Source organism: Phasianus colchicus, chromosome 11 (assembly GCF_987193195.1).
Source record: "Phasianus colchicus chromosome 11, bPhaCol1.hap1.1, whole genome shotgun sequence".
Taxonomy (NCBI): Eukaryota; Metazoa; Chordata; class Aves; order Galliformes; family Phasianidae; genus Phasianus; species Phasianus colchicus.
The window spans coordinates 20,666,507-20,679,867 of record NC_143446.1 but is presented as its reverse complement, the minus strand read 5'-3'; the positions used below and the strand labels follow the sequence as shown (position 1 = coordinate 20,679,867).

Sequence of the window (13,361 nt, the reverse complement as noted above, 5' to 3'; positions counted from 1 at the left end):
GCAGCAGGGTCAGTACCTGGCTGCAGTCCAAAGACAAACCTGCACAGTGTGGCAGACAGATGGATCTTCTTTGCTCCCAGTATAGTTATTAACCTTCACTTCTTAGAGAGCTGAGATTCTCCACCTTTTTCACCTCCAGCATATTTTTCTTTCCAGTTACAACTAACCCCAAAATGGGCCAATACAAATACTTTCTAATAGCACTCCCTTTGAAGACTGCATATATATGTTTAGCAAATCAGATAATTAGCATTATCTAATACAATATTGTTTATTAAGGAAGGGCATGGGGGATAGTTCTACATTTCACTGATGTTCTTGCAATAACCACAGCAAACCACACTCTCGATGTGGCCTTCTTTATTACAATTTGTTGCTAACCCATGAGCATGGTGCAGCCGCATGGGAAGCAAGAGTGCACTCCATACCAGTTTGTTCAGAGGAAACTGTCCTTGTGGTGGCAGAAATAAGAACAAGGAGACAACCACTGTCTTCTAAAACTTTCCTCAACCTGCCAGGCAAGCAACAAAGAAGTGCAGAGTAGCAATTCACCTCTAGTTTTGGCATAAGCTATTCTTTCTTTCAGTCAGAGAGTTATTGATAAGGAATGAAGAGGAGTTTGAGAAAAGAGAAAGAAAATGGAAAGCAATACCAAAGAATATATAACCATTTGTTATCTTCCATTTGCTCTAGAACAAAATTTTGGAGTCACGTTTTTCTGCTATTCCTAGCTTTAAATAAGGCTCATTAGAGCACAGGCAGAATGTTTACGTTTAAGTCAGCTACTTCCAGAGACTTCCCCAAAAGATAATAAGAAAAATGCCAGACTATCTCTACCACAATGAATTACTTGTGAGAATTGAACATTTCCAAAATTTCAAGTAGATACAGACAGTACAACACACTACATAACTAAGAATTAGTTCACTATTTTTAAACACAGGAAACAAACTAAATCACGTACACACAACTTAAGAGATACCAGTATTTTTATTTGCATAGAATTACAGAACAGCCCCCTATGAAAACACACAGTTATAACCTCTGATTACATTTTTTCCCCTCTGAATCCTCACAGCTGTCAATTCACTGCTTGGAGCATTCTGTTACATGACACAAAGAGACTGCTCATTGTGATGACCAGTTTTATTTGGCTTGTTTTCAAGCTACTGTGCAAAACAGTCAATATAGTATCCACAGGCTTTATTTAATAAGATACACAGTTCTCATTACTGCATTTTTATTTCCCATACGACTCAGAAGAAAATACATCTTTAAAGCATTTTTCTACATTTCCTTCCAGCAAAGACAGTAAATAATTCACTCACTGACAACATTCAAAACTAGACAGAATAATTAGTTACATTCAGAAATGCACTGAATTTTGCTTTAACAAATTAGGCCACTGGTCTAAGAGCAACATCCTAATTCCCATATTATCTCAGATCTCAGGCTTTAACAAAAATAAATAAGAGCCACATGATCAAAAGCACAATATCATTAAGCAGACCTAAAAGAAAGAAACAAACCTCTCTCAATCACTACATCAGTTAAGTTCCAAAGCAAGAAATCTTCAGAATCTTCACAGTCTTCTCTGCCACCTCCTCTCAAACAAAACTTTTCACAGTGCACGAACTCTAAGAGAGCCCTGGCTAAGCAGGCTGCATGCTCAGGTACAAGAGGATAAAGAAATAACATGCTCAGAAATTATTATCAGCACACATTCGCTTTACATACGCAACATTCCAGTGATTGCCAGTCTTTTCCCACTTGCTGCTTCTTTCTCCTAAAGCAATTATTTCACAGAAAACATGGATTTGGTTGCCAATATATATTGCAATACTGAGAGAATCTGCCAAAACCAAAAATATCAGTTTATGGAAGCAAATGTTTCCATTTTCCCTTGAGCTACCACAGATTATTAATATGCAATGCAAGGATAATACAGTTATTTAATTGTCCACAATTATATATGGATCTTTGACAAGACCTGATGGACTTTAGAGATAGAATTTTTTATTTCCAGTTCTTCCTCAAACAAATATCAAACTTACTTCAACAAGAATTCTGTTCATATCAAAAAATGTAATGACGAGTCAGAGATGGTTTCTTAATCACATTAGTGGCAAAATGCCTTAAAAGGCTAAGAAATCTTAACTGTAATTCTATATGTGAGGAAGAGAAGAAACCTTCCTAGCTAAGCCACCAGACTGTCTATCAAACAGACAAAGGACGCAGTGTGCACAAGCAGTATTATGGCACTAACCATGAGCCCTGGAGTCAACAGTCCAAAGCTACAGAAATGCAGAACTTCCCTGTCTAGGAATCTCAGGCATGACAATTTGCTACTGAGCAAGTGTTTTAAAGTATATTTCACTATCAATAAAACAATAACTGCAGACATTTCTAAATAAAGCATAAATTTAACTGAACATGTTGTAGTCTACTGTCTCCTCATCCTATATATTCTGATGCTCAGAAAGAAAATGTGAAAATTGCAAGCTTCCTTATTCATGGTAGACTTCTCATCTCTGGTTTATTCAGCATGCGATAATTTATCACCAAAGACTGAACAGATGAACTTAATCACTGAGAAGAAGTACTAGATCTCATAAGAGAATCTCTGACCAGAAAATTGAAATACTTTTCTACCTAACCATGAACACAGCTGGTGTAGAAAAAAAAAAAAAAAAAAAAAGATGAAAACTGATTAGAATTCTGATAAAAGTTTTTAAGAATAGCAAATAAAAGGCAAAACTTAAGATTCGCTTTAAGTTTGCTTACACTAGTCACAGAATCACCAAAATTGGATAAGGCCTCTAAGATCATCCAGTCCAACCATCCACCTATCACCAATATTTCCCACTGAATCACGTCCTTCAGTACAACATCTAAACATTTCATGCAAAGTTTAATGCACTGAACTGTCATTTTTTCACTCAAGTTACCAGTTTAAAAGACAACCTGTGGTCATAGACTCTGTTTCACAACTCATTATTCTTGATTTACAACAAGAAAAATACAGTCCTACCCTAAAATCTAATTTATACACAAATTTGGGTACTATGAGGATACTGAAAAATTCATAGACATATATTCATAAGGGAATGGCTTTTTATGAGGGTGGACAGTGATAGGACAAGGGGGAATGGTTTTAAAGTCAGGGGAGGTTTAGGTTGGCTATTAGGAGGAAGTTTTTCAGCCAGAGGGTGGTGAGGCACTGGAACAGGTTACCCAAGGAGGCTGTGGATGCCCCATCCCTGCATGCATCCAAGGCCAGGCTGGATGTGGCTCTGGGCAGCCTGGGCTGCTGGTTGGCGACCTGCACACAGCAGGGGGTTGGAACTGGATGAGCATTGTGCTCCTTTGCAACTCAGGCCATTCTATGATTACATGATTCCCTTCACGCTCCTGAAAAAAAGTATCTACACTTTAAAATGGCATTTTATGAAGAAAAATAAATTGCAAATGCATTTTGAAAAGTCTTCTTCTGGAGGAATGCACATATCCACATTTTGGAAAATATGAAAGGCTGTCTTTCTGTTCCACACTCTTGGCCTCAGGAGTTATTATCACATTTCCCATTTCCAGTTCACTGTTTGTCTGACCACTCCTTAATTACTTAACCAGACACATAGTAAACTTACTAGAAGGACTAAAATTAAGTTAGATAATTGTGATAACCATAGGTGAAAAAAACGCTACAAACACGACAGAACCGGGCCCGTGAGCTTCCGTCCAACAGCCACGCAGATGAGAGACGAGGCCGCACAGCAGCGAACTGCTAACGCCCGTCAGCAAAGATGGCAGACAGCACCGGCAGTCGCGCGTTTAGAAGCGGAACAACTTCACGGCCAGCTCCACCGGGCGAGCCCTCATCAGCGGCAACAACCGGATAAAATTAAATAAAAATTCACGACTATTTAGAAGTAGCTTCAAAGTACCGAACCTTTTTGACTCACCGCCTCAGCACAACGTACCGGCACCCCGCGGCCCTCAGCGCGCCGGGCTGACGAGCGCCACGCGCCGCGCACGTGCACGGACGGCCCTTCCCGCCGCCGCAGAGCGGGCCGCAGCCCGGCCTCGCTCGTGGGAGCGTTGGCGCGAACGCTCGAAGCGGCCCAGGTAGCTCCGCCCCTCCCCGTCGCCATCCCCGGCCCCGCCCCGCGAGAGGATGGAGGGGGCCGCGGCCGGCGTGGTGCCGGGAAGAGGAAGCGCTGGAACGCTCTCGGGCGGCGGCGGGCGGGGTCACGAACTCTGACCTTTCACAGGGCCCTGAAAAATAACACAGACCCCCCCCCCTCCCACATACGCGCTCCCCCCTCCCGGTCACACGGTTCCACCCCCTCACCCCTCCACGGACCCCGTCGAGCTCCCGCTGCCGCCGCCCCTCGTGGGGGGGCTCGGGCCGCCTCTGGGCACCGTCAACAACGCCGGCCCGCCCGGGCCCGGCTCAGGGCACCGCCGGGCACGCTTGGCGCCAGTTCCTGAGGTAAAAATCGCGGTTTTCTTTTTTTTTCTTAGCTGGAGACGGCCGTCTGGGCTGCTTCGTCGCGGCGGGCCGAGGGAGGGGGCGCCGGGGTCCCGCTGGGGAACACCTCCGCGAGCGGCGGAGGGGAGGGGTGACGCCGGGCTTTGGGGCGGTGGGGGCACTAGAGCTCCGCCAGTCGCTGCGCAGCGGCAGCCAGCGGTGCCACGGGCCTGGCCCGCGGCTCCCGGAGAGAGGGCGGGTCGTCGCGGCGCCGGGATGAGCCGCTGCGGTGTCCCGGTGCGGAGACGCCGTGCTGGGACGCGGGCCTCGTGAGGCCGGAGCCGGTCCGGTCTCGGTGAGAGCCGTCCGCCGTCTGGGCGCCGCTGGGGCCGCGGTCGTGGAGACGCTGAGCGCGAGTCGCGGGCGGAGAGGGAAGATGGAGTCTGAGCGGGCGGAGGCGGCGGCGTGAACCCGACCCTTTTACCTTTGCCACCGGGAGGGCGGAGGGGAGGGGGCGGCGGGTACTTTGCATACGGGGCTGAGGCCGCCGCCATTTTACCGGCTGCCGGCCCAGCGCCGCGCGCGGCTCTCTTAGCCCGACATGAGGGGATACCAGAGGGGAGGGGGCCTAATGGCGGCGGCGGCCGCTGCCCCGCCTGGGATTTGGCCGCCTGCCAGCGCGGCCATCTTGTGCTCATTCGGGTCCCTCGGGTGTTTTCCCCCTTGCTCGAGGGGCGGTGCCAGCCGCGTGACAGGCGGCCCTCGCGGCCAATGGGCAGCGCGGGTAGGAGTGCCGCATCTCCGACGAGGTCATTGGCTGTGGAAGGAGGCGGGAAGGAGGAGCGCGGCCGCGGGGCGCCGTGCGCCCGGGGAAGCTCAGTGATAGGCTGCGAGGAGAGGGGCGGTGGGGGGCCGTCCCTGTCTGGGCCGCTTTTTGGAGGTGTTGGGGCTGCACCTTTTCGGGTCGTTGACTTTGTAGTTTTCTGTCTTATCCATTGTTTAAAGGTTTCTGCTGCCTTCTTACCACCGCTCGTAGCGTAGCGCGGGTTCCCGGCGGAGCCGCGCCTGCCGGCCCCTCTTCCCGGGTTGTGCTGCGGGCTCTCGATGGGGAGGTGCTGAGCTGCTGCTGGGCCGGCACGCAGCGTGAGGAAGGCAGCCTCACTGAGTAGCAGGAAGAGGTTTCAGTACAGCTGAACTCAGCCTTCCTTTGTGTCAAACTTGTAGGACTGTCCCCATAAAACATTGAATGTGTGTGAATTTCTTTGAGGTTGGTCTGCGACTTGGCTGAGAGAAGCGGTTTTGTCTCCTGTTTTGGACAGGAGATCTGTGTGTGTTCAGTTGGCTGCTGTCCTCTTGTAGCAGAATTGTTTTCCTGGTGCTGTTTTTTGGTGTGGGTTTTTTTTTTTTTTTTTTTTTTTTTTTTTGCTGTTTTTGTGTTCTGCCTTTTTTTGTTGGTTGATTGGGGTGGTTTTTTATTTTTTATTTTTTTCTTTGTGAGGGGTTTTGCAAGGCAGCAGATTCTACTTTTTGTGTTACTCTCTCAGGAATCGCGTTTTTAACAAGCTCACCTGGTATGGCTGCGCGTAGTCCCTCAGTCGCCAGTTATTTTGCTTTATTTTTGATAGCCCCCACTGTCGTTATGGGAGGGTTGAAAGTGCAAAGAACTTTGGTGGATAACAACACTCAAACACTCACAGCAAGTTTGTTAAGAGAGTTATCATAGGAAAACTTGATTGAGTCTTAAAAAGGTATTCTTAGGAACAAAATCTCATCTTCAATGCTTCCTTCATCTTAAAGCACTGAGAAAACAAAAGTATTTCGTGTTTTTTTTTTAATTGACTTTAAAAAAAAAAATTCAAAACAAGACAACAAAGAGCAATTGCTGAATAATTTGGGAAACTTATAGAATTAAATAAGCCTGGAGGAAATGGTAAAATGAGAAGGTGCATGAGACAGTAACACTAGTACAATTACACAGAGGATGTCTCAGTTTTGCTAACAAGGTGTTTCAAATACTCTTCCACTGATACATATGCAATCATTTATACACTTAGCACGGTAGGATTCAATCTTTTACGAATTGTAACATTTTAAACAACATCAGCTTTGTAAAAGTTGAGTTTGGGGGAGGGTGTTATGCTGGAGACATGAAATATTTTTCTATTAAGTGTTCTGCTGTTGTTAGCAGTAGGTGGTTTGCTGTGTTTTTCTTTTTTAATTTTATGTGAAATTATTGCTTTGCAAGTATCGTTAGAAGGTTGTCAATGAAACATCAAATATGCTGCTATTCAGGAATGCAGTTTCATTACCTACACCTGGGTTGTATGAACTCTGGCTTTGTAAGAAGGAAGTCAGTGCATGAATTTGAAACCTTAAGTAAATTTATCTTCAAGGAAACACGGCCCTTATAAGTATCATTAATAAGATATAGAAAATAGTTGTTCTTATTTCTTCTGTTTGCTTCTTAAGCCTTGAAAAGCATAAAGCTCAAGGTACAGACAGCCACATCAGAATAAAGCAGTTCTGAGGTATTTTATGCCAGACTGACAATACTGCCACATTATAATTAAGATGTACTTTCTGTTATTGAAAATATTCTCTAGATGTAGTAGTTTTTTACCCGTACTGTGGTAGATTACTGTAAGAATATGAGTGATCATGGCAGTTTGTTGGAATGACTCGATAGAAGTTTATTCAAACACAGTTCTCAGTTTGCTGTTTCCTTGTCCAGGGCATAATCAGGAGCTTATCTGCAGTTTCCCATCCCTTGAGTTCAGGAGAGCACTTGCAAACCACACTGATAATCAATGTTTAAATTGGTTCTTTCTGGTTTATAAAATTAGCATCTTATGCTTGCTGCTTAAATAATAGAGTAAAAAAATTGTATGAGAAACTTTCTAAAGTAGAAGAGTAACTGTGCTGCGAATAGCAGAATTCAGCTTTTTGAGTACTGTATTTCCTGTATGCATGTACTGCATATATACATGCATGTACATCCACACCATATCTTATTTTTCAGATAGATGCAATAGTGTTAAATTCTTAAGTTGTATCAGAGACTTGTTTAGCAGTAAGGAAAAAGAAAAAAAACAAACAAACTTTTGTGCCTGATGGAAGTTGCTGGCATCTTTTTCAAACAGGTTTTCTAATGATCTTGCTTCGCCATGGCAACCAATATGGAGGTGCTGGCTCAGCAGGTAATGGAGACTCAGCAGGTGGCTGAGGTGAGTGAAGATAGCACAACAATTGGCATATGAGCTTCCTAGAGGAAAACTTCTTAAGATTGTCTTTGCTGTTTCCAGTTTGTAATAAACAGAGCAGATCCTCGTAGAACAGTACTGCTTTATGCCTGGGGTCATACAAACCAGTGCAACTGATGATAAATGCTCTGTTTCATTCTAGTGACCTCTCTATCAGGAATGCAAGTGAGAAGTTTACCGTTAATTGCAGAGATGCTTGTTTGTATTATGGATTGTTTAGAAGAATAATATTAAAAAATTCTTCTTACAATTTGATTTTTTTTTTTGATCATGAAAGGTTTCAGCTCTTCTCTTGAGATATCATCTGAATCTCAAGTGTTTGAATTTACCTGTTTTACTTATGTACTGTATTGAATTTACAATAGGATGGTTGATTTAAATCAAACTTTATATTTCATATCTCTATATATGAGATGACACTGAGTAGATTTTTGTGCTTGCTATTAAGTGATGCTTTTAAATTCACTGAAGCTTGGATATGCAACAGGTAGAATGTCTGAATGAACTCGTAAACATCCAAACTGCGTGTATTCATGTCCGTAGAAGAGAAGTAATTTGTCTCTTTAAGTTTGCTAACTATAGTTTAAAAAAAAAAGACAAAAAACTTGGTTTTGTTTAAAATTACTTAGTTCAATATCTGTCAAAGTTGTTTAACCGTGTGATTTTATAATTGAGATTTCATAAATAATGAGGGGCAGATATGCTCAAAGACTTCTGTAGACAAGACCACTTTTCAGACATTGGTTTTGGTTGGTGGTTTTTGGTTTTTTTTTTTAACCTGTTAAACTAAGATTATACCTTGATATTAAAAAGTATGATCAATTCAAGAATAAGCTACGTAAGGTAAATGTACATCGTGTTTTCAGAAATGGATTGGAAATCCTTTGTGGTGTTATTTTTCTTTACAATTTTGGTTCTCTTAAAGTCCATAGTAACAATTATTATACTACAGTGTGGAAAATGGTCTACCAAGTATTCTGAAAATAACACCTAAGGCATAGTTTAAAAAAAAAATCCTGTAATTTCTCAGTGAAAACTGACAAGTGATTGTCACTCAGATTTGCTATATCAGATATCAGTTTGGCAAGCACTTTTTTTAAAACAATAACTCTTCCAAAACAATTGGGAATAAAAACCTCTAATGGAAATACTGCAAAACTTAAACTGTTTTGGTAGAAATTGAGATCTTTAATCACATCTTAGACACATAAAATATGTGACATTTGTAATTCCTCGTGCAGGAAATGCACCGTGGTAACATAGTGTGATGGTTGTATCTTGCCACTGGAGAGATCGCTTCATCCCAAGAATTTATGAAGCTCTGTGATTTCTTCCTAGCCGGTGGGTAAATAGAGGGCTTCATCTCTTTACAGTGTTCAACTCCTCCTTAAATTATACACCTGCTTGGTGCATAACCCCATGAAAACATTTTTCATGGAAAGGTAGTTGCGAACAGCATTGTCTCAGTAAGAGTTAATTGATGTTGCCTATAAATTTTGAATAATTTTTTTTTTGTATGAATGACTGGGTGTCTTTAGCCTGATACAGTTTGTAATACAACAAAATACGTTACTGGTTCTCTTGAAGTGTACTATATCCGTGCTCACTGATTACAGTAGAAAATGTGGCATAAAGCTTGGCATTAGCCTTAAATGAGAGACTTTTTGGAATACTATAAAATTAAATGAAAGGAAAAGAGTCATTAATCATGTATAGAATTTTAAGTTTTGAATGTTCAGAGGCAAATTGCAAACAGGATAACTTAATACATGTTCAGCTATTTCTGCAGCAGGTTTTCAGTATAGGTGTACATTGTGCATGGCTGTATTGAAAACTACGATGCAAGCACCAAATCAGATTGCTGTGCAAGTAGGCTATATGTTGTTTTTCCTTCTTGAGCAACAGTTAGTCATGTTTGCTTTCCATTATACTGTGGCTGCATCACACTGACTGTATTTTCAAGGGCTTTATAAAATTGTCCTTTTAATGGTTTCAGATACTTCCATTGCTTCTGGTTTCTCTATAGCAGTGTTGCTTCTTGTGTTTTTCCAGCTGATTGTTTCTGAAGAGATTGTGTGAGAGAGTTCCATTTTTTTATGTATGCAGTTGAGTGTACATAAGATTGCAGAGTAGAGAGCAGCTTGGGGATTCAGAGGGAATCTTAGGAATTCTTCCTCATTCTCAGTTAGTTTTGAAAAGCCCAGAAAATGCTTTAGCCTTAATGCAGAAGTAAGTAATGCTGCTTTTCTTAAGTATTTATGTAGTACCATTACCATGCAATGTATCAATAGCCCAAGTTCAGTCTCCACATCAAATTAATTTGTGTATCATTAAAATGAATTTTATTATGCATATGTATTTTATGCACAGTGCCTTAGTTTTTAAAATGTAGTTTTTAAGCAGAGCTGTCGCTATAGGGAGTAATAAGGGCTATTACCTCTTTTCAAAATTGGATCTAAACCATGGATCTGACCATGAAGAACCTTTAAGTCACAAAGAATTCCCAGTGTTTATACTCCCAGTTATTATATTTCAGATTCAGTTCTTGTTCCGTGTAAGACAAATGTGAATTAAGTATCATAAGTCTCTTTCTTGAGAGACCAATTAAAGACTGGTGTCAAAAGGTTGTTAAGTAATAATAGTTTCTTCGCACCAAATAAATATCAGGTCAACTAATTGTTGCACTGTACTTGTGCTGTAAATACAATCTGGTAGTTACAGTAATTATTCATGGCTACTGTTTTCAAATAGAGTTTTGTATCAAGAGTCCAATATCGGTCAGTAGAGAGCACGTTTTAGTGGTAAGGGTGAGGGTCCTTGAAATAAAATACCATAGCTACTTAAATAAACCCAAGTCATGCATTTGTTGCATAAGGCTTTCTAATGGTAATTCAATGAAAATTCAGGTTTATTTTCATAAAACTTGTCAAGTTTCATGGTCGATTTTCCAAAAGTTCAAGTAATATAACTTAAAAATTTCCCTAATAATTTTTTTTTCCTTTTTTTGGTCAGCCTTTATTGCAGCTTCATACAAATATTTTATCATGGAACTTAAGCAAGTGAATCACCCAGATGTTACAAACTTACTACATAAATTCTTATCTGTAATAATAGTGATTAGTGTTATTTGCAAGGCCTGGACAAGTTGAGAGAGGAGTATATTCTTTGAAATATATTAAGTTAATGTTCATAAGGCCGAAGATGCTCCACAAGAGGTATGGTGGATTTACTTTTTCAATTAATTGATTTGAAAATACTTCAAGCTACAAGCAAACACTTGTCGCAGATTTCATTTTGCTGTTTCATAGTTCACAGAAGGCATGTTTAAGGGGCTTAAGAACAGAGAGACGGTGGGATGGTTAAGCTTGACAACGTGGGAATATCTCCTAAAGATGAAATTAATTTTACCGTTAGACAGACTCCTTCAGCAGCTGGCAAAACAGCAGGAACACATTGATTCTGCTTCCTTGGTTACAGGCAGTGTTAGTGCACTTGACCTTCAGAGGAGAAGGGTCGCAGAGAATCTTTTATAACAATTCTGGTTGCTTTCTGTGATTGGAATCTTCATGAATGGACACTGGATGCAAAAATCTTTGATCTGACTAGAAGTGAGTTCAACATTTTTTTTCAGATTGATTTGGCCTCAGAGACTTGCTGAGGAAAAATGTAAATAAGGAAGGATTTGACTCTGTAAGTACTGGAGTCAATACAGCATACAGCTAGGGAGCTCCAGAAAGTAAACAATGTTACATACATTAGAACATATTATTTTTCCCATTTCTTAAAGTAGGTGTATTTGATCTGTCTTCTGTAGGGGAATTAGGTGGCCTTAAGATAATTTTTTTACATCACATTCATAATTTTCTAACTATCTCTAAGTCATGACATTAGTGTGTGTGGTTGTTTTTTTTTTTGTTTGTTTTTTGTTTTTTTTTTAGGACTGTGAATTAAGCCTGTATAAAATGTGATGCACTGAAGTTCTGTGATATAAGGCTGATTTATTTCTTTCATCTTCTCTGGAAAGCTTCCTGTCTTAAAGAAAATTGGGGCGCATTTAATTTTTTTAGAATATAATTCAGAATTACAAAAATGTACAGTCAGTGACTTTGAAGAAGTAGGTCTTTGTATGTACAGCTTCCGTAGTGGTTGCTGTAAGCATTATACAGGTTTTTCATGGCACGATGTTTGTTTTGAACAGTATGTTATATAGTGAACAGTAAGTGTAATCCTGAAAATGAGCCTAATGCTAAACTGTTATCTTCCTGAAATGAATATTTGAGTAATTTGCTTTCAGAATATTTTTATTCGATTTGTGCTATCTTTAATTAGAATCCCAAATTGTTTCTATAGCATTTATGTAAGCTATCTGAAGTCAGCCTAATAAATATCTAGCAGTTCTCTACACTGTTGTTTCTTTCTTCATTTTCTACTTAAGAAGTCAAACTTGTTACAGCTGATGAGTATAATCATAAATCATCAGAATTGTATCTGTTCTTATTCATTGTAGGTGTGTGAAAATATTCAAGGTAGAAATTTAGCTGACAAATAATATTGCAGAAAGTTTTTTTTTCCTTTCTTGTAAACTGTTCCATTTTTTGCATTTGACTTTCTACCCTGGTTCTTACTTTGCTGTCAACTAATGGCATGTGTATTCAGTCTGGAAAATAAACTTGATATTTTCAGTAGCCATTGAATTTAAATATGGAAGCTGATGTTCAAGTGTGTCCACTGGGAGTCTCATGATAGGTGTTTTTCTGTTTCTTGTTCGTTGTTTTCTTGCCTAGGTATTTTTCTCTACTGCTGGATCATCTACTGTCATCTAATAGTGAGAATATACTACACCTGTATGTTTGCCTCATTTGTCATTCGACTTCTGTGCCCTTTGTTTTAAATACAGATTTAGATTTTACTTCTAAATGGGACTACTTAGGATATGGGCAATAGGAGAGTAAAACAGTATGGCTTCATGAAAAGTGCTGTGCATTTTAAGACGTTTTTTTTCCCCAAGGTGACTGTGCAATAAATTTTCCTTTCTATCAAAACAGTTTTTTCTTTCCTTACATCACAAATTAACTTTTTTGCATATTAAACAGGAAGTGATTAAATTGACACTAACCTTTTGTTCACCTATACAAGTTCAGATGAGTAAATCATTCAGAAGTTATTTGAAATAAGATGTAATAAAAACAACTTGAGTTTCCTAGGTTTGGTCACTTGTCACTGCAGATATTGGGTTATTTTGATACTCTAATTCCAGTATAGAATGTTATATATTGCTGTCTACAATCACCTGAAAAGAGGTTGTGGTGAGGTGTTGGTTGGCCTCTACTCCCACGTAACTAGCAGTAGTGTTAGAGGAAATGGCCTCAAGTTGCACTGGGGTGGGTTCAGGTTGGATTATAGAAAAAATTTCTTGCTGATGGAGTGGTCAGGCACTGGAATGGGCTGCCTGGGGAAGTATTTGAGCAGGTATTCAATAAACGTTTAGAGGTGGTACTAAGGAATGTGGTTTAGTGGGGAAATGGTGGTGGTAGGTGGATGGTTGGGCTAGATGATCTTGGAGGTCTTTTCCAACCTGGGTGAGTCTCTGTGTTAAATGCAGCCCTATAGATATTGTGAAACAGTGTAAA

At 40.5% G+C, this 13,361-nt stretch overlaps 1 protein-coding gene and 1 long non-coding RNA gene across 12 annotated transcripts in view; one reads left to right on the top strand and one right to left on the bottom strand.

Annotated features, from left to right (window-relative positions):
• Nucleotides 1-4,281, bottom strand: part of LOC149916479 (uncharacterized) — a 54,137-nt gene extending 49,856 nt beyond the window's left edge. Inside the window, exon 1 of one of the 3 annotated variants that reach the window (XR_016470194.1) lies at nt 3,648-4,281. This is a non-coding gene — a long non-coding RNA (uncharacterized LOC149916479). The remainder of the gene's footprint in view (nt 1-3,647) is intronic. The other 2 variants (XR_016470196.1, XR_016470195.1) reach the window with 2 other exon arrangements.
• Nucleotides 4,282-4,356: 75 nt separating this feature from the next.
• Nucleotides 4,357-13,361, top strand: part of NR2C2 (nuclear receptor subfamily 2 group C member 2) — a 35,649-nt gene continuing 26,644 nt past the window's right edge. For 4 of the 9 annotated variants that reach the window (XR_004168553.2, XM_031605097.2, XM_031605079.2 and 1 more), the window contains exons 1-2: nt 4,357-4,492; nt 7,612-7,695. Coding sequence is in view for 5 of the 9 variants with exons in the window: in XM_031605097.2 (XP_031460957.1) it covers nt 7,636-7,695 (60 nt within the window). In the remaining 4 variants the exon portion in view is untranslated. Of the gene's footprint in view, nt 4,493-4,696; nt 4,827-5,908; nt 6,220-7,611; nt 7,696-8,972; nt 9,073-10,769; nt 10,947-13,361 lie in introns of those variants that run through there. The other 5 variants (XM_031605085.2, XM_090148518.1, XM_031605106.2 and 2 more) reach the window with 5 other exon arrangements.